General features: G+C 36.9%; 1 protein-coding gene across 2 annotated transcripts in view; it reads right to left on the bottom strand.

Moving 5' to 3' along the window:
- Positions 1-3,783: 3,783 nt before the first annotated feature.
- The window catches only part of SOCS6 (suppressor of cytokine signaling 6), a 30,974-nt gene continuing 10,680 nt past the window's right edge, over positions 3,784-24,077 (bottom strand). For both annotated transcript variants that reach the window (XM_087757615.1, XM_087757624.1), the window contains exon 2: positions 3,784-9,762. In XM_087757615.1, coding sequence (XP_087613741.1) covers positions 8,033-9,637 — 1,605 coding nt within the window. In that variant the 5' untranslated portion in view covers positions 9,638-9,762 and the 3' untranslated portion in view covers positions 3,784-8,032. The remainder of the gene's footprint in view (positions 9,763-24,077) is intronic.

Genomic DNA, 24,077 nt, shown 5'->3' with positions numbered 1-24,077 from the left:
ACACCTACCCTGCGCACCAACCCCTCTTTCGTTTTCAGGAATGACAGAGGAGTTATATTTTTCTCTCTGGGATTTGGGAATTTCCCTAGCACCTTCTCCATTTGGCAGAGCTAAGCAGTATTCATCGTGACAAGCTACACCACCTCAGCAGGGATGGTTTTCATTATGCTGGTGTCCCCACCCTTTGGTGTTCCAATGCAAAAGTTAAAAAAATATATATGAAAAGATAATGGGATGAATTTCACAGACTTTCGATTTTGAAAGAGGGGTTTCGAAACAGGGGTTTCTTTTAAAAACCTGCCCTTCTCACTGCAGCAGGCTCAGCTGAGATGAACATGACACACCATCACAGAAAACTGGAAATGCAGCTAAAGAGTTTTGCAAATGAAAGTTAAGAAAATGAGACATTTTGAAGAACAGATGAAGACATAACACACTGTCGTGGTTTAGCCCCAGCCAGCAACTAAGCACCACACAGACGCTCACTCACTCCCCCTGCAGTGGGATGGGGGAGAGAATCAGGAGACTAAAAGTGAGAAAACTCGTGGGTTGAGATAAGGACAGTTCAATAGGTAAAGCAAAAGCTTCGCATGCAAGCAAAGCAAACCAAAGAACTCATTCACTACTTCCCATCAGCAGGCAGGTGTTCAGCCATCTCCAGGAAAGCAGGGCTCCATCATGCGTAATGGTTATGGGGGAAGACAAAATGCCATCACTCTGAATGTCCTCCCTTTCCTTCTTCTTCCCCCAGCTTTATATGCTGATTATCACGTCATATGGTATGGAATAGCCCTTTGGTCAGTTGGGGTCAGCTGTCCCACCTGTGTCCCCTCCCAACTTCTTGTGCACCCCCAGCCTACTCGCTGGTGGGGTGGTGTGAGAAGCAGAAAAGGCCTTGACTCTGTGTAAGCACTGCTCAGCAGTAACGAAAACATCTCTGTGTTATTAACACTGTTTTCAGCACAAATCCAAAACATAGCCCCATACTAGTTACTGTGAAGAAAACTAACTCTATCCCTGCCAAACCCAAAACACACACATTTAACATCAGACACAGTTGCTCCTAAGTTTTACAAAACCTGTGTTACCTTTGCTACAGCTCCTCTTCATTTCACAGTATGTTGACTCTTCCCTCCACAATATATAATTGCCCAAATGGCATTTGAGCTGTCAATGGCAGGAGTGGTCCAGACTCCGTCATGCATCCTTCCTCCATGTCCATCCAAACTTACTCACTCTCACCCACTGAAAATGAAACGCGGCTCATTTATCTTTCCTTCCTCATTCTATGGAAGAAAGCATTCCTTTATTTTTTAAAGCTGTTTCGTGAGGGATGTTGCCCTGCCTACCTCAACCCTCAGCAGCACTATCTGTCTTCAAAGTTCACAGTTAAAGAGATTCAGTAGTCTACTGAGAGCATGTGGCAAGCTGGCCTGGGAGAGTCACAGACTCCTGCCTTCAGAAGTAGAACACCTCCTATTTCCAAGTCATTCCTCAAAAGCAAACAAATAACCATTGTCTCCACTCCCTACAATATCCTATTCCTACTTCACATGTCTTTGACAGGAAACAGTAGGTATTACCTTACCAGAAAAGTCAAAGATGTGCATAATAATGTCACCAGGGATGCTGAAATGCTTGGCTGAACCTTAGCCTTCGAAAGGAAAAAAAACAGAAAAGCAGAGGCTGCAAGCAAATTGCATGTGCTGGAGGGAAGTGATCAAACATTGTTTCCTAAATATTAAGTATTTCTACTAGATCTTACAGGTTTGTAATCTTTGAGGTCTTAATTGCAGAGGATGACTTTAAGTTAAACAAGGACAAGTGTAAGGTCTTGCACCTGGGAAAACATAATCCAGGAGTGCAGCACAGGCTGGGATCTACCTGGCTGGGGAGCAGCTCTATGGAAAGGGACCTGGGGGTCCTGGTGGACAAGATGATCACTATGAGTGAACAGTGTGCTGCTGTGGCCAAGAAGGCCAATAGGATGCTGGGTCACATCAAAATGGACATCACCAGCAGAGGTAAAGAAGTCATTATCCCACTCTGCTCAGCCCTTGTCAGGCCACACCTGGAATACTGTGTTCAGTTTTGGTCCCTGCTATGCAAAAAAGATGTGGCCAGGCTGGAGAGGGTCCAGAGAAGGGCCACAAAGATGATCAAAGACTGGGAAGCCTGCCATATTAGGAAAGGCTGAGAGAACAGGGCTTGTTCAGCCTTGAGAAAAAGGTGGCTTACGGGTCACCTTATCACCATGTTCCAGTATTTAAAGGGTGGCTACAAAGAAGATGGAGACTCCCTTTTTATGAGGAGGCACATGGAAAAGATGAGGGGTAATGCATACAAGTTACTCCTGGGGAGATTCCAATTGGACACATGAGGAAAATTTTTCACAATGAGATCAGTGATTGGAATAATCTCCCCAGAGAAGTGGTGGATTCCCCAACATTGGACACTTCAAATTCAGCTGGGCCATATTGTCCAGACTGTGCTTTTACCAAGAAAGGTTGGACCAGATGATCCCTGAGGTCCCTTCCAACCTGGTGTTCTGTGATTCTATGGCTTAATACACCTCCCCACCCCCAAGTCCTGCCTTTGCATCTTGGTACAAGGGTTACATTATGAGATGTACAGCAAGCTTTTTGTATCTGGCAGTGTCTTAACATTTCTCTTCCCCTCTCACAGCTATGAAATTAACTGAATGTGAGGTAGAAATAATTAGGACTACAAGCATCTTGACTATAAACATTTCAGCTCTGCCTGGGTCACGCTAGATGGCTGTAAAATTAACTTTTACTCACCTTTCACCACTTACCAACAAAACATTTGAGGATAAGTTTATTTCTCGCGAAATTTTCTGGAGTGAATAGAACAAACGTAGACAAGAACATCATGCAGACTTAAAAACCCAGCAAGATCCCCTGCGAACCACACACCATACTGAGCGTGCAATACTGGCCCCAGCAGTAGGAAGTCTTAAATTGCAAAAACTATGAATTATTTCTGGTTACGGTTTTAGGAATTAAGTCACAGAATACATAGAAAAGTACATAACTGTGGACAATATGAACAATAATGACTCGCTACCACAGTTGGGTTTTTTGTTTGGTTGGTTTAAAAAAACAAAACCAGTTATAACCAAGACCTAAGGAGCAGGTGATATTTTCTCGAATTCGAGTAGTGAGTCTGTAAGTCACAACTACATGAAAAGATGTGAACAATTGTGCATATCTTTTGTAAGATAGAAATTGTTTATCCTTGATCTTCTGGTTTATTTGTGTGATTTCCCAGTGTTTAAAATGCCACTCCCTTTTTAAAGTGAATCTAGGACAGCATCAAGTGAATATATGCAGATCAACACCATATATAATTTTTTACTTTAGAACTAAATAAGAACTATTTGCTTGCTTGGAAGCCAAGAGACGGTATATTACCTTTGAAATGGAGACTTTTGTTATCAATTCTGTAATTTTTTTAAGGAAGAAAAAACCAAAAATTATCAAAAAGTTAACTTACATTATGTATGCAGACCTTTTAAAAAATCATATTCTAGTTATGTTTTGGCAATTTTTCTTCTTGCTTTGAAAAGTAGGAATTAATATAATCGGTATATAGAAATGTTTTGATAAGTCAACTAGCAGGGGTAAAAAAAAAATATATATATATAGAATGGTTTAAATTGTAACCATTAGAATTTAAGTGTTTAAGCCAGATGCCCAAATTTTACAATGTCTTTTGTTTTGTTTTAGAATGCCATTAAAGAACACTCCACAAATCTTTTTGTGAATGAAATTTTTATTTACACACTGTATCCAGAAGCAGATACATAAATCCTTATACAATTATTTTTCAAAAATGTGCAAGAAATTACTATAATTTTGTTTACAAACCAAAACACATTAAAATCAATGGACTTTGGATAATTCACTCTGTGGCGTGCTTAGTACAAATAGTGCACACCAGGTCTGAAACAGAGAAAAGTGTAAACTACAGCAATCTGGATTGCAAGTATTAACTTCATGGCACTCCATCATCACTATAAAAATTCTTTAACCCAACATGAATTCATACAAAATTCTTTAACAATCTCTCATTATCTTATAGAATTTAGAACACTCTCCAGATACAACAATGCCATATTTCCCTTATTATGAACTACTATTTAGCCCATATTTTATTTATAAAGAATGCTTGCAATTTTTATTCTTTGCAGTCGTAAAAAGATTTTAAGAAATTAAATTGGCAATCATTAATTTATCCATAGCTTAGTTCAGAATTTGAAAGTTCAGTAACAGGTAAATACTTCTCATCAGAATCATAGCCAATATATTGCTGGAACAGTGTTTTAAATTTATAATTCCAGTATTCACATAGATGAAATGCATCAAAACAAAAACTGCACAGATTTCACTTAGCCCAGCAGTCAATATTCACAGAAATAATTTGGCTCTAACAAAATGTAAAGTCAGCTCATCTGAGAACAGAGTTTAATTAATAATTGCATTTCTGATCCTTCCAACAGAAAAACATGTTGATAAAAAGATGGCATTCACTATGTCAACAGCAGGATAAGTGCTATATCCTTCAAATAGATCAAAAAATAAAATCACTTTCAGTTGTTTGTAACACTGGCTTACAAAAAAAAAAAAAACAACACAGAAGAAATGGTGCAAATTTACTTTTCTGTTTCCAAATACAAGGTGTTGTTTTATTAATTGGTAAAACAGACAATGTTATCAATAACGTCAATCATTTCAGATGCTCAAAAAAGGAGTTTTATTTCAAAGTTCCATTTTCAAAAACATTTTTCCACAATTCAATTGCATAAAAAGCATACCTTTTTAACCCTTAAACTGTTGTGCTGAATAAATAGCCATATTTCTACTCTATAAGGATCATAGTCAGTTAGCTTTTATTCCTAGTGTATCTAATTCCAAAGGTCCCAAAATATCCTCAATTGTTTTCCTTTTATTTGTCAAGGACACTTTGTTACTCTAATTTTCATGAAGCAGAAGTCAACATAATTTTTGTGGTTACTCCGAGTATTTCTAAATTGTCTCATAAATAAATGTTACTGTGTTTCTTTTATATTAATCTTTATTATAAGAAATTGTAAGTATCTTTAATGTTTTCAAAGTCATTTTTCTGGGTTCCTTCTGCTGGCTGGCCAGTTACCTCAGCATGAAAAAATACTGCAAGGTTCTGATTAATGAAACCTGTAAAAATAAGTATATGTGTCTACTTACTACTGATTTAAAGTATTTTGAGCTTAGTATAATTATCATCACCATTTTTTATTTAGAAACAAAGTGCTATATGGTTCTCACATCCTAGGTCTCAACCACTTTACAGTGTTCCTTTTGTGGAAGATTTATGGGGGGCAAAAAATGACAAAGTTAACTTGACCTGATTAAGTTCACAGATGAAGAACACAGGAAGGATGACAATTCAAAAACCGGATAGCCGAACCAAAGTATTAAAAAAAAAAAAAAAAAAAAGCAAGCATCAACACATATGAGTGTACAAACTGAAATTTATGAAGGCATGGGCAAGAAATTTAGCATGTGTGTTTTTGCACGTTTTTCAGTTCAGCAGTAAGACCAGGATATTATAGCTTCAACTATTTAAGTTTCAATGCAATGACTGCTAAATTAATGCATGTGGTGTATTATAAACATACATTTAATGCATTCAATAGTGGTATTAAATGGCAAAGAAAATATTTAATATATTAAATAATCTTTCAAAGATTCCGTAGAATGCATAGGCCCTCTAGCTTGTACGGGGAAAGAATTTTTAAAGTGAAGAAAATACCAGAGGTTTTCTTCCAAAAGTATGCATCTGAAATCCACAAAAATGATTTTCTTTTTCCTCCCCACAGACAGAATCAGAACACTGTACCATACAATAGGTTATTGTGCCTTTTTGAATAAAGTTAGTGATCCTGATTCGGGGGGAGGGGGGATTGGGGGGGGAAGTCAGTAGAGGAAAAAAGAAAATGGAATTCACACTTGCATACATATATCTCAATGGCAGAGCCAACAAGTTACGCATATAGACTGCTCTAGATTTTTTTAAGCTTAAAACTTTATCAGACTAAAGAAGAAATCCTTATTCTCCCTCCCTTAAAAGTAAAGGCAGCCTTTATCTACCTTTGATTTTATTTTTTTTATTTTTTAGTTAAACATTATGGTCAAAAAATAAATTAAAAAAATATAAATTTAGTCTATCAATTCAGGCAACCCAAGATGTAGTGCTATTGCACCACCTTGCAGCAATACTGTATTCATTACTAAAGACTCATTTCAGCGGACAAAAGGCTAGATTAAACAAGGAGAAGAAAATGACCTAAACAAGAAAGCTGTATCAAAGATGAACAGCCTTTTCTAAGCTGATGTTTACTGACTAGCAACTCCTACCAGTGATGGGGGAAGATGACATTCTAAAATACAAAACAGGGAGGCAGAGGCAGGCAAAGCAAGCCTCCCTCCCAAGCCAGCCATGACCCCTTTAACAAATAACTCATAGAAGTGATAGAATCATGGGGGAAAAAAAAACTGAAACAAAACAGGAAAATGCCATGGATTAACCTTGCATGACAAAAATATTAACAGTGTAGAACTGTACTCCCCACTGAAAGTCTTTTTTCCTTACAGAAGGTTAGAATAACTGTAAGCTTTTCAAATGCCAGAATCTTTGACAGATATCATAAAGATTTACTTAACTGATTCAATATTTCATATGTCAAAACATATTTCATGACATTAAACTGAAACATTTTCTGTGGTCAATGTATATCCAAACCTCTTTTCTCCATAATTTCAAAGGCTAGAAGAACAGAGCTTTAGAGATGCATTTTAAGCATCTTCCATCCAAAATGTTATCAGTCCTGTTCCTTCCTCCCCAAAGTACATCCAACAAAAGGGGAAAACAATCCAAAGGACATTAGTGTATTACTGCATTTCTGAAGTGAAAAAAATGCAGAAAACAATAAAATTTCAAGTAGTTTGAATATATATTGTAGAAATCATCCTATCAGAAGTTTTACCCCATCCCTAAAATGGCTTATCAATTTATGTTCCCATAATAACAATTCCTAGAGTCTTCCTACAAATCCAGGAAATTCCCACCCCCCCTTCCCTCCCCACCCCCCAAGAGACGGTAGGAGGGAAAAGGACAGAAAGAGGGGACCTAGTAAGTGTTCATTTATTTAACCGATGGAATGATTTTAAGGCCCAAATACCACAATTTCCTTATAGGTACTACACATTGACTTTCACAGACTACTTTTTTTTAAAGGCCATTTTTAGAAGGACAAAATACTGAGACAAGAAGAAACCTGAACCAACCTTCTCAAACACAAAATAGTGTACAGACAACACAAGGCTTAGGAGAAAGGTGGTTTTTTGCCAAAGATATGCTGCATAACCATGTTCTTATCACACAGCTCTGTCTGTAAGTTCTACATTAGGGCATATCTCTATAGAAATTTATAATTAAGATACTAGGAAATTGTTTTTAACATAGATGTAAATTCTTTTTAAATTTAAATGTAAATTCAGAATACCAATATGTTTTTATCCACGATTTTTTTTTTTTTAAACAGGCTATTTTAAAGGAAAAAAAATTCCATTCAACAAGTTTCATTTGACTTTTACTTATGGTTGAATACACATGAAATGTGCTTTCAATGCATAAAAATCACAGTGGATAGCAGCAAAGGACTTGGGGGAAATTAAGGAGAATTTGATCATTCACATTGTGATTAATCTGCACATTGATGAAAGATAGCTATTTCACACTTCTAAAAATAAACTTGAGATCATTCTTCAAAAAAAAAAAAAAGCCCCCCAAAATACACGAAACCCCCCCAAACAAACATAAATCCAAATGCATTACTTTTACACACAAAAATGAAATATTTTTATGGCAGCAAAATATTTTGATAATAATGAAAGTCTGTAAACTGTAGTTCAATCTCTTTTTGTTGTTGTTGTTCCCAAAGTGCAAGATGCAAGATTCCCATAAGCTTTCAGTAGTGCTTTTCCTGTAAATAATCCTTCATTTTGTTTGGCAAAGGCAGTTTCTGAATCAGGTCTATTCTGGTGTACTGACGTATTACAAAACGACACAGGTATTGTAAAGAACGCACCTGCATAAACCGTGATACTGGATTTGTCAGTCTCACTGGGTAAGTTGCCGATCCAGGCAGTCGAGATCTCGAATAGCAGAAAGCTCCATTTTCAGAGTCCCTGATTGAATGTTCAATTAAGTCAACTATAGATGTATGTCCCTCCACATCTGGTTGTTCATAAAAGCTAAACCTACCGTTTGAGTGTTCAATTCTAGTGTGAAGAGTTTTTCCATGGGAACGAAAACTCAAACTTAAAAGATAACGATCATCAGAACTATCTCGAACAAGAAACGAGCCATCAGGCACATTAGCTAATTTTCCCTCTGCCTCCCAACGTGTAATGGGGCCCCAGTACCATCCTTGTTTTGCAAGTTTTTTCAGTTCTTCTGTGAGACTTGTCACAACCATGGGACCACTGTTCTGTACAGAATCATAAACTCTTCCAACTCCAGGGGCAGTGTTAGGATCAAAATTCAAATGGCAGCGCATACTTTCAGCCACGTGGGCATCTGTGCCATTCAATCCATTGAAGTTCCTTTGGATTTGATTATTCTGCATTGGAGGTAGCAAAGGTGAGAGTGGAGGGACATCGCTGTGATTAACTCTTGGGCTTTGCAACATGACTCCTGTGGTACCAATCAACAAACCATTCACCGTCTGGTCCACAAAGATATCTGGTGCAACGACTACATCCTGATCCACTTGGCTCTCTTCTTCATGGAAAGCATTTCCCCCCACTTGAGAAGAAACAGTTGAAACTTCCATGGGCGAGGAACTATCCAGACAGTAACTACGTGATCCTTCCAAAGGATACATTCCCTCATCTAAAGGCACAGTATACTGAATGTAGTCCTGAGGCATTAATCCAATAACTACAGGCACATGTTCATCAATATGAAGATGCAAGTCCCCATTCTGAGATTCCGTATTTTTTAATGCATTGTTTTGTTCCTGGAACACGCTGTCTGACTGCAAGTCATGGAAGTCCTTTCGAACGCCATTCAGTGCTGGGCTTGGATTAGAGGAATGGACCAAGGCCTTGACTTTCACTTCCATTTTAATGCAAGTCTCTTCTGAATTTGTAGGTCGAAGGGGCCATGGAGTTGGACTGTAATGGTGATTACGGAGGGAAGTGGATCTCAGAGGTCTTTGAGCTCGCACATCTTTGAAGGTTATTGGAGCAGATGAAGAAGAAAAGGTGTCATCATCTGCAGAGCTTACAGATGGTGTGCTGCCTTTGCCTTTCTGTTTTTGTTTTGCTGAAAGCCTCCTTTTTAACGTACCCATTAAGCTTTCACTTTTTGATCTATTTTTGCCTCCTTTTTCATCTTCACTATTGACTTCACAGCTAGCCAAATCTTTACCATAGCAGCTGCCAAACAAGGAGTCATCTTTTCCAAATTCACTTAACGATGGCTGCTGAACCACTACAAAGTCACTTTCATCTTTACTTTTATTTAAGTTAAAGGACTTGCGAATTGTTTTGAGACTAATTTTCTTCATTATGACAAGTTACCAAGTCTGGCTGATCAGCAGTGCTTGTGGTGATATAGCCCTAACACATGCAGAGCAGCTTCTGCTTCATTTATGTGTTTTATCCAGCCTCATTTAACTTCAAGAGCCATTTCCTGGAAACAAATAAAAACCAATTAACTTCACAAAAGAAATATTTTAAAAATTACCCATAAGGGTTTCCCCCTCTCCAAACAAAACAGAAATTGCAGTACTTAAGTAACGGGCATCGAATAAAAGTAAATATAGAGAGGTGATTTGGAAATTAATCAGGCTCAAAAAATGAATCTGCTACATCTGCCTTGGAGATTTCTTTTTTCTGCTTTGAACACACACTGCATCACACTCATAGGCATATATATTTAATGCATGCTTGTAAAACTTTCAAGCACAGAAACACCCCTCTTTCAGAAGGCTTCTAAAAAAATCTCCACAAAAATAACTATAGAAGATAAAACTATAGAAGATATTCTATCCGACAGGATTCTTACATACATGTTAAGCTGTGATTAGTCCTAAAAACATAGTCTTACAAGCTCATACTGTCTGTACACAGGAAAGTTGAGCAATATTCAAATAGTCACATAATTACAGGAAAACTAACTCCCTTCAAAAAATAGAGAGAAATTAACAGCAAAGTAACATCTGTTTAGAGCAAACCATAGAAGTCCCCTCCTGAACTTCTATGAAAGAAAAGTGATTTCCAAACTCTGTTTTAGGTGTAGAGGAGTTCACATCACAGGCTCTCCTTGCCTAGTACTATTAGAGCTTTTCTTCCTCCAATACTTCTGCCAAGTAAGTGGACATATCTGCTTAAGTCCCAGTCAGCTCCTCCCACGTGGTGTCTTCCAGAGTCATGTACCCACTCCCTCCATAAATTTAACTTTTCAGCTTGTTTTTTTGGTTTGGGTTTTTGGGTTTGTTTGTTTTTTGGTTGTGTGGGGTTTTTTTGGGTTGTTGTTTTTTTGTTTTTTTTTGTTTTTGTTTTTTTTTTTAATATCAGTTAGACCTTCCAAAGCAAGCAGCTCTGCAGAGAGGGGAAGAAGAAGAAGGGAAAGAGAAGAGAGGGAAGTTGCTGCTGCCACGGAAGTAGGTACTACAGTAAGTAGTAGCCATTTTTTCATGTACCTCCAAATATGTGTTATGTTAGCTGCGCGAACTGCAGCAGCACGCCTGGCTCTAAACTAAGCATGGCAAGCTGGAGGAGTCTGAGAATCTTTCAAGAAATCTTCCAATTTTGGGGGACTGAGGGGGAAAGTAAAACAGCCCTTATGTATGCACTTCCCACTTTTCTCCCATGGTATCACAATACAAGCAACTGAGAAAAAACATACAATGAACTGAAAAAAGTTTTATCAACTAAACAGTAGTATTTTCTTAAATAGCCATTCAAAAATTGCATAAAAGCATGTAAGGAGATTGATTACTATAATCAAACAGCAATCCATTGACTATTACTCTTGTCCAGCCCAACTTTTGTGGTCCTCAAGAACACAAAGGCTAAAGGATTTTACCCAAAGCAAACTAAAAGACAATGCAAGGTATCTAAGGATTCTGAACTTCAAAATATCTTGAAAAATTTTAAGTAAAGCCCTGCTGCTGAGGGGTTGAACACTGTTCTCATAAACAGCAGAAGCACTAAAGCTTGATTTACTTGGATTTGTACCCTAGTCCTGTCTTTAAATTCCCTACACTACTGCATCACCCTACCTCGAAGACCTGTTCTGTCTTTGCCATAACCTCCCACATTTCCCTAGTCTATCTTTAAGTGTCTTCAGCTCTTTCCATTTCCTTTTCTTAATTACCAAACTAAACAGCACTTTCCTTTCCTTTCTGTCAACAGGGAGAAACTATAAGGTTTCTCTTCTGCCTGTAAACTGATATACTTTCCATCAGCAAAGAACAAACATGCCCAAAAAACTTGTTTCCTAAACAAACAAAAGACTAAGAACCAACTGTTGCTATAAACGAATATTAAAACCTAAAAAAACAGGACTAGTATTTTATTAGAAGTTCACTGCTTATTTTCCACTTTTAACATGACCCCTGTGGTATCTGGAGTCCTGACACCTTAAAAAACATATTCCACTTACACAATTTGAAGATGATACTCAGATATGCGTATGTATTTTTAAAGGTTAAGACACTACTTTTACTTTTCTTTTCTTATGACAGATACATGCAGAACTGTAAAATTTCATGTTTTAAAATACTGATATTTAATGAGCTCCACATGTTTGAAATAATTGGTAAATATGGAAGTACTGAAAACCAAACATGAGAATAATACATTTAGTGGGTTTTATATGTCTGAAATCTGGCATATCAGAATAACTGACAAAGTACAGTAATTAAGAAAAAGCTAGATACGGATAAAAGCAGTTACATGCCTTGTTGACCTTCTATTCCTAAACCATTTGGATTTTGCCATCTTACCAATTTACAGTACTCTTTTCATCATATGTAACTAAATGAACCTACAAAATGAGTGAAAAATGTAACTTCAGGATTCTATGCTGCCCCTAAACTGACAAAGTCAGGGTGTTTGTTCATTTGATAAATTTAACTATGCCTTTGTGTATGTAGTACCAGAAGCCTAGGAATCTTCATGTTAGCCCCACTTGTGAAATCCACAGTGTTCTCCAACTGCTTCTGACTGACACCCACAAGCTGATACTATTTCCACTTTACCAGATACATTTCCCCATGCTTGTGGGAAGTACATCATACTGTTTGCAATTCCTAACCCTAAAAAAGCAAGCATGAAATAAAATCTGCCTTCTAAGCTACAGAGAAAAATAAAATAACATTATCACATTGCTGACCGGGGAGAGAACATGTACAGAGCCCCAAACTGTCTGGTTCACCAATTTTTTTTTTTTATTGGTGTGTTTCAAAAGAATTAGCTACCTAAATTTTGACTGAAGGAACTATGTTTCTTCAGCTTCTCCATAACTAAGAGACTAAGCAAGTCACTTGAAAGAACAGTTTTTCAATCACATACTAGTCTTTCTGTATCAAATGTAGAGTTTTTTTACAAATGAAAATCCAAAATCTAAAAATAATCTCAACAGATAAATCTCTATGGGAGCATATAGAGAAGACAAAATTTTGTACTTTCAGAGCAACTACTGAGCCCGCTTGAGCAAAAAAGTATTTTACATCTGTCAGCCTGCCTTAGTAGCCAATATCTTTATCAAGCAAAACACAACATTGTCCAAAGGTAGGACTCATTACTTCTATCATTGTAACATTTCATATAAAGAAATAATGAAGGTTTGAAGGTCAAATATAAACCACATAAACAACATGCATATATCCAGAAGTCCAGCTCATTCATCCAGGAAAAGACAATAAAATCTAGTGAATGACAGCCTGGCTCAAAGCTCTCTGAAGTAAACTGAACACACCTATAGATGAGAGCAAACCTCTAAACAAGTCTTCCATAGGAGAGCCACTCTACTTTAGGACATCTCTTACACATATTTTATCAAAGGCAGGAGAAAGCAAATATACCCTGAAGTCAAATAACCTAATTGATCCAGATACTCTTCTTTCTTTGCAGGTACTTAAAAAAATACCAGTAATTCTGCATTGCATATTAATGTGTTTAAAAGCACTCTATAAACAGCCCTCAATATAAGATACACTCATACACTTGCAAGTGTAGAATTTTCCTCTGTCTACATGTAGAAGAGCTGAAACAGAAGAGCTCAGCATGCAAACCCTTCCTGGAATACATTAAAATGAGCTACTCAACTTCTTCACAACCCTCAGCACTGCAACAGCTTTGCTAGTATTTCGTATGCATTATGGCATCACTGAAGTATCCCACTGATGTGCTCTTCCAGTGCCATCTGCTGTACAGCAAATTTAGACAGTCTAACTAGAGATACCTCTAGAAATTCTGCTGACAGGTACTTGCAACTATAAACAGACTCTGAACTATGCCAATGTACTCCCAAAGCCTGGTGGCTATGTACGCAGAAACACCTGGAACACACAGATTGAAAACGGGAGATAAATCAGACCCAGAAAGAGAATGAGACGTTAACACGCAGAATAAAGAGTCAGATTGAAATTCTGACTTACGAAATTTGAACACAAATTCTGCATCTTGGAATCTTTAAAATTACGCAGGTTGACAAAACAAAGGCCACCTGACAAAAATTACCTGGACTACCAGATTACTACCCAGCAAACCCCATGGTCCCCTTTGTGCTTATAAAAAATAATCAAAACTAAATTTATGTGCCTCATTTTGAAGTGAAGAGCAACATGTATTAATCACATACAAATGTGAAATTATTAGTGAAGAGATTTAAAGGTGAAACTTTATAGGCTGCTTCTCAGAAATCTGAAGAGCAGGTCACACAATCATATATTAATTGTTATTATGGTGGCCAGCATAGATTTATGAAAAACTATGAAAGCTTAAAAAAAAAGGTTTGTGCAAATTTAGTTTGAATATTCAACACTTCAGAGTAGTTTCAGTTTGATCCTAGAAAATGGTTTCAATGGACTATAATCGCATAGCTATCTCAATGCAGTGTTAGCAAAAGTACACCAACAAAAAGTTTGATTATTTATATTGATATGGCCGTTATTGGTTTCCTATCTTTTTTCACACTTTTAGGTTGGGTGCACTCTTTTCCAGAGACAAATACTATAGTCAATGTTGCCAGAATACACTACTTCAGAAATAGAACAGCATTAACTTTTAAGAGTTGGGACAGAAACCATCATACTGGAAACACAGAGCAAAATACAAGTCATGGTTGAACGAAGAATTGGCTTTTAAAAATTTTTAATAAAAATACCATCACAAAAATAGCTTGGAACTATTAATCAATGCTGCTTCAGATAACTTGGACTTTCCTAAAATAAATGTTAACCTGCTCATTTATTTCCACCAAGTGAAACAGTGGAGCATTAAACTTGATTTTTTTTTAGCCCATAGCCACATTATTCCCGAGAAGTCTGGCTATCCATTAGAAATATATAGTCTTTTATTCTTAGACTGAATCATAGTAAGAGTTCAATCATTTACAACTTCAAGTTAAGCAGATCTTGCTTCAGAACATTTGGCACAGCTATACATGGAGCTAAACTGAAGAAAATAATGTAGACAGTTGAGGAACAATTGTGAAAAATATGTATCTGGAGAATTAGAAGTTCCAACTTGACAAAAAGAAAAAGCTTTTCCACCATGAGGACAGTCAAGCAGTAGAAGACATTCCCCAGAAGTCTCCATCCTTGTAGGTTTCCATGAGCCAACCTTATAAGGCCCAAAGAAACCTTGTCTGATCTCAGGGCTGAGTGAAGGTTGGATTTGAGACATCCTGAGATCCTTTTCAAACTAAATTATTCTACAGTTCCATGACTTTAAAAATTGCAAGCTGTCTTAAATTTAGTTAAACTTAACGTTTTAGATTTATTTTTAATAAAAAATCATGTTTGAAAATATCTATTAACTTAATTTCCAACTTCAATGCAGTACTACAGATTTGTTAACCATTTCTACTGTTGAGCAGAAGAACATTCAGCTTATAAAGAAAATGTAAAAGCTAGAATTAACTGCAAATGTTGTACTACAGAGTGGTTTTCTTCCAGGGAATCATAGCACATATACTTCAATTTTATTGTATTTTTAACATAATTATTTATATTAAGAAAATAACTAAAAAATACCTTGAAACTGAAAAAAAAGTTTCTTCATTCCTGGGGCATGACAAGCACGAGGTTTTCATTACAGTCAAATAATGAAGCCTAGTCTAATTACCTGCAGAAGTATGTGGTGGTGTTCCCCTGCTGCCCTTGAACTCTCGCTGAAATATATTCGTACATTACTTGGAAGGGTGTTTCAACAACAGCATCTTAAGATAACAGATTTCAAATGCTTTATTTTGGAAATTCCTAAATATCTAAATTTATTCCAGAATTCTTAAATCTATTGATGTAAATTACTAAGAAGTTGTTCTCCGTACCTGTTCCCATTAATTTTACTTTAATAATGAAGTCTGTATCACTAGCTACAAACCAGTAACAGAAAATACTCACTCAAGAGATTTCCTTCTATGTACTTGTAGTTTCAGTCTATAGAGCACAGAAACGACACATAAAATACTCATTAAGTAAAGACAGATTAAATACGTATTTCAAACACCATCAGTTTCTGATAGAACATATACACTACATGGCAGCTTTCAGCTTTCTTACTATAGATGCCATTAGCATACTGAAAATGGTGAGGTTTCTCCCTTCCCTGAACTTCAAGTAAATTCCTACATTGTATTACTCTGTAATATGAAGAGTCTTTAAATGAAGTAATCTAAATTCCATTGCATACTCCTATATCTTGAAAACAACAAAAAGGTAGATGTTTTTAGTCGTGGCTTGCTTGGTAATAGATGAACATTGTTTTAATACAAGATTCCGAATTTTATAAAAGTGCATCCTTGCCTGCATACCTGCTTTTCTAGCGAGTGTGGAGAAGCTCAAATGCACACTTTCATATAAAACTGCAACAAGGTAAAAAAAAAAAAAAAAAAAAAAAAAAGACGACATTCATCTGACAGTACTTTGTACTCTTCACAATTCAAAAGTACTTAAAGTCTCCTATTTTTAAGACAATTAATCAGAGACCTGGACACCAAATAGATGTTATTCACCACAAATTTAAACTTCTACCCTCTAAGATTTGAACAGCTGAGAAAAGTACTGTGTAGAGACTAATATAATTTAATAGGTATTACACAGATTACAATTTCAAACAAACAAACAAAAAAAAAACAACAGTAAGTCATGTCATTTCTCCTATTTTTCTTTCCTCCTTTTACAAAGCTTAAAGGGAAAATAGTCCATGGGCACTAATGTTCTAACACCATACAGAGTAATCCTAATCACTATTAGCAACCTTTAGCAGACAATAGGCAAGGTATGCCTTTGGTAACATGCAGAAGAGTGGGGTAAAATAATAATGAAAACTTGACACAAAAGGATTTTTCTTCACCACCATTAGTGGAATTAACTGTATGCAAAACCAGGAACAGAACCATTGAAGAAGTCTGAATACCTTGACTGCTCGCCTCTGGCCTGCTGTTGAAAAAGGATGTCCCTAACTACTGGATTTCCCTGACTTCCCCCACCCCTTTAAACACTACTTAATCCATGGCTTCTTGCAGTAAGTCCTGTTCTTCTTTCCCATATTTGGTTGCAGGACAGAATATTTCTATCTGATTGGTAGTTTTCCTCTTGGGAGTAACTGAAGAGTGTTAAATGGCATCTTTGTATTACAGTTCATCTGTGTATATACAGCCTTGTAACTACAATAATCTCATCACTATAATAGCCAAAAACCAGTTACTAACACTAACAGTCCTCACCCAAGGTTACACCTCCCTTACAGAAGGATGGCTGATTGGAATGCATGCCTGCTACTGAGCTACCACAGACACACTAACCCGGTATATTAAACTGAAATCAGCACCAGTTGATATCAGCTGGTATCAGCTCAAGAACGCACACAGCATCACGAGACCAGTATTGCTGCTGGAGTAGGAAACTCTGGGGGAGCTGGGTGGATGGCAGACAGAACAGTAACCACTTCAGCCACTCCTGCTACATTTTTCACCAACTGGGAATCAACACTCAAACAGGGAACAAAACAGGCTGTACTTTTTATACATTTACTAAAAGACTGGCACAAGTACCACCTTTCATCACTTTCTTTTAAGCAGACAGCTGATAACAAAGTATATTGCTAACAATATTTTTCAAGCATGCTGAAAAACTACAGAGGAAAAAGAAAGCCACAACTTGGCTCTAAGACCCTGATGAACTAACAGCAAGGGGAAACCAAGCAAACAAAAATAACCCAGCAGATCAATGTATGCCAAGTCACTGAAAAAGAAAAAAGTGAAACATTTTTGCTGAGTCAAATGAGAGAAGTCAAAGAAACCTGATGTGTGTAGTCCATGTGCATTCGTTTCATTGCAGGAAATCACATCCATTGAGTGCAAATAAACTTCTTTCTTTTTCACACAGCTGTGCAGAAGCAGACGAAGAATGAGAATAATGCTCAGTCAGGCTCAGTTTTCATTTCTTGCTATTTTACAAGACTGCAGCAGCCAGCCTTGCAGCAGGCTATCTGTCAGCAAAAATTAAGTTTAGCTTCATAAGCAATGTTAGATTTCCTGGGAGATGATGTATGAGAATTCCTTTCTGAGTAAGGGTCTGTCCCACTTCTCTGTCCTGACAGAAGGTGGATACACCAAAATGTTTCTCCTCAGTTGTAAGGTATGGTGGTACCCTCAGCATGATAACAAGGAGGATTCTATGCTTATCTAAGATATTTATGCAATCCTCTTAAACCTTAATACAGTTATGTTAGGAGTCTGAGAAAAGCTTCAAGACTGCAATGCTCTACAAACCAACTTCTCATTTAGCAATAAGAATCAACACCATGTTCTGTAAAAAGGAACGTTTTTTAAAACAATTTTGTTATAAGATTTTTGTAAAGTCACCTGTAGAAACCAGCATATAATTTACAATAATAAACTGCCTTTGCAAGGAACAAGTTCTGTGCCTAGTTATTTGAGAACAAAAGTGTTTGAAATGAATATAGTGAAAACAAAAGGAAGAATGGGAAAGACGTTCAGTAAAAACAAAAAATTTGCATTTCTGTGCTTCGTTTTATGAAGAATTATGCACTGATGCCTAAATCCTGGAACATAGGTTGAAAAGAATATAACCTATCTAATTATATGGATGGAGGCACCAAAACCCAATTCTAAATGCAGCTTGTTTCTGAATCCCCATGCATTTCAAAACGTAATTTTAGAAATGCTGTCCATCCATCTAAAGCATATGCCAGAAAGACAGAAACAATAAACCAGATGATTCTCTCAAAGTGATTTTGTGGTCAGCAATAATCTGACTGTTCTTTTAATATTAGTGACTAAATAACGTAATTGTGAGAAACAGTTTTCCAGCCCTTCCCAAAAAAGGAAAGAAAACACTTAGCAGACATGCAACAGCTGAACATTACCACTTCATATTGACTTGTATTGATGTTGGTTTCGCTTTCAAAGTTTATGTTGGGCTACTTCAGGCTAGTATTTCCACAGCAAGCATAGAAACACTGCTGCTGTGTGCAACTGCCAAAACACGAACAAAGCCAGCTGAAAAGGGCCTGCTGCCGACAGATATTTTGATGAGAAGACATAAAACAGGTACCATGAATGATCTTTCCTATAGTGCTATCAGAACAGACGTTCAGCTTCTCAGGCCAAACCGCCGCCACTGATCAACTCCGCAGCACACAGGGCATGCACCGAACAGGCAATACAGAAATACACCACTCAGTTAACACATGTACATGCTTGTCTACATCCAGGAAAATAATGCTAGAAAAGAAAGGAAGACACTGTGAGGGGAAGGAGGAAAATACAGGAAAAGTAACAGAAAGAGAAGCCTTGTACCATATTTCTGCTGAAAATTATAAAGGTTTACACAGGATCACCACATAACTCACTACATTAAAAAAAAAAAGTGTTTATACCAGCAAGTAATGTTGCCATTATCTCTAAATTACGAGCTGTTAATTTTTTATAATCATCCTGTTTGCTTCTGCCTGTCCAATTCATCTGATGTGAAAATTAAAAGAGAGGAAGTAGCATTTACACATTGTAGCACCAAGCCAGGTATGACTGATAATGATAATTATGCTTTCCTTAAGTTGCAACACGGGATATGCTCTTCTTGAAGAACAGAAATGAAAACCTAAGCAACACATCAGGAGAGCCATAAAGTCACATTCATGGGGGGGGGGGGGGGAATCTCAAAGTTAAATGTAACTTTTGTTTTAAACATCTCACTAGCCACACTATCTAACCAACAGGTGGCTTCATAGCACATATTTCTAAAACTAGTATCTTGACCAGCAAGTTGTAAACTGCTCACCTTCCCACTTCCATTTATGCTTATCTGACACACAACTAGAAACATATGTAATTGGCCTTTGTTCCTACAAATAACAGTCACCTGGCATCAAAGATATGCAAAAACAGGGAAAAAAAAATCTGCACAAATTATTTTAAAGCAGTACAATTACTTTCAAAATACCCGGAGGGGGGATCTTTGTAAAAATACCCCAAAAAACTTATTAATTAAGAACATGCTTTTCTTCAAGCAATAATCCAAATAATCCAAGTTTAGTTCTATTTAAATCTATTCCACTAGTAACAAAAGAAATACTGTTAAATTCTAAAAGACAAATTTATTCCACACAGATTTGTTTTAACACATGCATGAGCTGAAACAAAAGCAGCTGAAACAAGTTTTTAAAATAAATAGAGACTGGTTTGAAAATTCACTATATAGAAAAAGAGGATTCTGCTTTTCCACCATATCAAGCACAGTCATGTTCTACAATTGGAGGACCTGTGCTTGAAGTAAGATTCATTTTCCTATTTTTCAGCTTCTCTAGAAGGCCTGAACAAGTAGCAAGATGCTGCAGTCTTACACTGCTCTTGTACCTACCATTCTGCCTTGGATCTCAGGACTGATGATGGCTGCACCTGTGGCTTCAAATTAACCTCAGCTGGGTTAGTTTCTGACTGGGGCTGAATTACCCTTTAAATTCATATGCCCAGGTAGGATCTCCGAGTTCTTTGCAGCTATCACCCCCACCACTTCTACCATGCCATTTTCAATAAAATAAAAGCTTTCTTTCAGTAGAAGATAACACTCTATCCTCTCAATTCAAGCTAAGATGCAGTAATCCTTTATAATGCAGTTAACCCTCTACATAAATGGAAGGATTAAGTGGTCCCATTTATGATCTCAGGGGAAAGAGAGCACAGTGCCTTGATTAAAGAGAAATAGAAGCAGAAAGATCTTTCCCGCAGCATCTGTACAGCATTTGCACATGGAGAGAAACCTCCAAGCATGATGAGGAGGAAGAAGCAGTTAGTAAGGACATTCCTCAGAATCACACAGAGAGGAAGGGACCGGTCTCTGGTTTGGGACTTTCTTCACTGAATTATCAGAGAGTGAAATACAATGTATTTGCTACACAGACACCACAAAGATCCCACCATTCTCCAGACCATACAAAAAGGTTTAATGTAAATACTGCATAATATTTGCCTCATATCAAGGCATTCAGTTGCCATACAAGTCAAAGATTTAATAAGTTTCAAACCTGCAGAGACTCCTGCTTCCATGGCTTTGCTTTTTTATGCACATTGAATCAGCTGATACCTTTAATTTCTAATAGTGGAAAATTCTGACAGAATACAAATACCGACAACTGGTATTATCCTCATTCCCCAGGTACGCAAGGTAATCTCATAAGAAATCTCATATTTGTGAAATTCACATAGGTTTCGTTCATTCATTTTTTTGTTAAAGTCAGTGACATTTTTCCAAAGTAATAACCAATTGTTTTACTACAAATGCACACCATTAACACAAACATAACATACGTATAGTATGAAAGTATATGGACCCCATTCAGTATAACACATTGAAATGAAAATAGACGACTAGTGAAATATGAAGTACCTGGGATGAAAAGGCATTGGCTACATTTAAATAATAATTACTTTTAGTCAATCAAGGACTTTCCAATCCTTGAAACAATAACAACTAGATACAATACTGTACTATAGTATCTCATACAAAGTACAAGCTACTACTCAAGAAACCAAGTTCCCTAGTCACTTCTCAAAAGTTCAGAGTTAAACTTACATTCAAAGATTATAGTTTGTTTTAGCATTACTTCCCATAGTAACAAAGCTCGAGTGAGCAAGGCTCTGTCTGTATGCCCTGCAGCCCCTTCAGGCCTGCCCAACAAAGTTTTACCAAATAAGCAGATACGTAGTGTCTCAACTGAGTGAGCAGCCACAGCAAAAATTCATATATTCTTATATATAAAAAAAATCCAAGGCATGAACATTTCTAAATACAGGAAAAGCTCTCTCTGGAGTTCAAAAGTATCTCCAAAACCAAGGAGGAAAGTGGCATGAAACAACTCCAATTCCTCACACAGACAAAACTGTTTCATAGTAACAGAAAAAAATGTTACCTCCAGCCATCAAGGTATCACCTATGTTCATTAGAAGCAAAAGTGGTTTATTACTGTGATTTGGTTTTAACTTCTGATTAGCAGTTAAAAAGAGAAAGGCTTAGGTGATACTTTTTATATCACTGTGGTAAGAGATCACCAGCAAAAAAACATTAAAAACATTTTCTGTGTATCTTATTAATTCAAAATTCGAGAGTCCTTATTCCGAAAGTGATCAGTAAGTTCCACTAGCAATTTTACTTTCTTGAAAACTTAAAATATAATCACTAAAATAATCATAGACAACTTCTATCGGTGAGGAAAATCCTTTGTGTTTTCCCTCTTGAACAGAAGCATACTGAGAAAAATCATTTTATATCCTTTATCTGAACTATTTATATAGGAAACATAGTAAATAATTTCATTAAGGTTCAAAGTTCAAGAACTCAAAAGCTGAGAAAAGACAGAAGAGTTGTCTGAGCAATTCTCTTCTTTTCCTTGCCTCACATACGGGACAAAAATGTTTACATTAATTCTATTCTCCACCACCCTTTAAAATGTATGGTCCCATCATTTACTTACAGTATACTAATTAAACTCCAAATTCCAGAGCTCATAGACAGAATTATCGGCTTCATTAAGGAAATTTTTGCTGTCTCTGTATCTGACACTTAAATGTAAATCCACAGGCATTCATTCAATGCTGTATTCAATACTTTGTGAGCCAGAACACCGAGAGCTTAACTGCCACTTTTTAGATGGATTCATAAGCTGAATAATATGCACCATCAGACCAAATTAAGGTCATTTAATTCTGAAATCTGAATTCTGAATTTTCACAAATGTGGAGTAATGGGGGGGGGAAGGTGGGTTGACTTGTTGGGGTTTTGAGTAAATACCTACTTAAATCTGAACTCTCCCCCATCTCTCCATGTAAGTATAAGATTGCAACAGCAAATTGTCACCCGCTGAAGGAGATCAGTTAGAGCTTGTGGTCCCTTTCAGGGGTTTGCTGACAATGGAGGAATAAGCCAAACACAAGTTCTTGGGTTTCATCATCCTGTGGAGACATACCCAAGTTTTCAGGATACCTTCTATCACTGTCCCCTATTTAGTCACGATTCAACCTTCCGTGTTTCTTTAAAACTTTACAACTCAGCAGACATTTTAGAAGTCTCTTCAGCCCAACTGCTTCATTTATCAAAGCAGTAAGCGAATGAATCACCCATCTTACGGTACAAAGAAGTATCAGGTAGTCAGATGATGAGTAGAAGATCCATCAGTGGTACATATCTGAAAGAATTAAAAAGATGCAGGGGAAGGAAAAAAAAAAAAAAGAAAAAAGCAAAGAGCAAGATACTAAAGATACAGAAGGGAATAAAGAAAACCAAAACCAATTCTCCCCCCCCCCCCCCAAAACCCAAACACCCTTGAAGGTTAGTTCTAAACCATTAATGAAAGCACAATCTGCAAAGAAAGTAAATTCAGACTAACAAATAGGCCAACAATATTTCTGTCCAGAATTTAAGCTTTATATGACACAAACTCTGAGACTGCTAAACTGGTGTCTCCAGCGAGGCACGGAGTATTCTCACAACCCCTACCACATTCTGCTTGCAACACAACAGATCTGAGGCTGATGGCCTGCTTTCCAAAAATACAATTCAAAGCAAAGTACATTTTGACAAACTGCAAAGGTCAGAACTACAACCAGTCTTACCTAAAATAGAGATAAAACATCTGATTTTTGTCCAAGTTCAGATTTTTTTTTTCAGTACCTAAGCATAAGCAACTTCTCCAAAAATCAACAGGAGTTGCAAGTACTCAGAGCATACTAGGAGAGTCGGGTCCCCGAAGACTCCACAGACATGAGGACATCATACTCAAAATGTTGTTCATCAAAATCCTTCTCCCCTTCACATATACAGAGCTGCTCAATCTAGGAAGTACCAAAATTTCAGAAGGATTTATTTTTTTTTTTAATTAAAATCTCCTCAGTAGCCCTTAGCTTTATTTTTACATAAAAAAGCAGAAGTATCTTAAGTGTTAGCAGAACTGTATCAATGCCTACCTCATGGCTACACCTTCACCTACCTCCTTAGGCATGTTCTAAAACTGTCTATCATTACCTCACAGAATCATGCTGAATAAAATACTGTGGCAACCACTTCTTTTTCTGGACATCGTGAGAAGTGGATGAACAATCATAGTATCCCTCTGCATCACATAAGGAGCATGCACCGAGGGAAATCAAACTACAAATTCTAGCAACTTGGATAGTGGTCCTAGCCATTGTGGGAGGGAAATTCTCATTTATTCTTGATTAAGATACCCTACTGTGCGGAACAGTTTCAGATGCAG

The sequence above is a fragment of the Nipponia nippon genome, unplaced genomic scaffold, assembly GCF_047370975.1.
Source record: "Nipponia nippon isolate SJK-2023a ecotype South Korea unplaced genomic scaffold, ASM4737097v1 scaffold_1, whole genome shotgun sequence".
Classification (NCBI taxonomy): domain Eukaryota; kingdom Metazoa; phylum Chordata; class Aves; order Pelecaniformes; family Threskiornithidae; genus Nipponia; species Nipponia nippon.
This window is presented reverse-complemented; position numbering and strand designations above follow the sequence as displayed.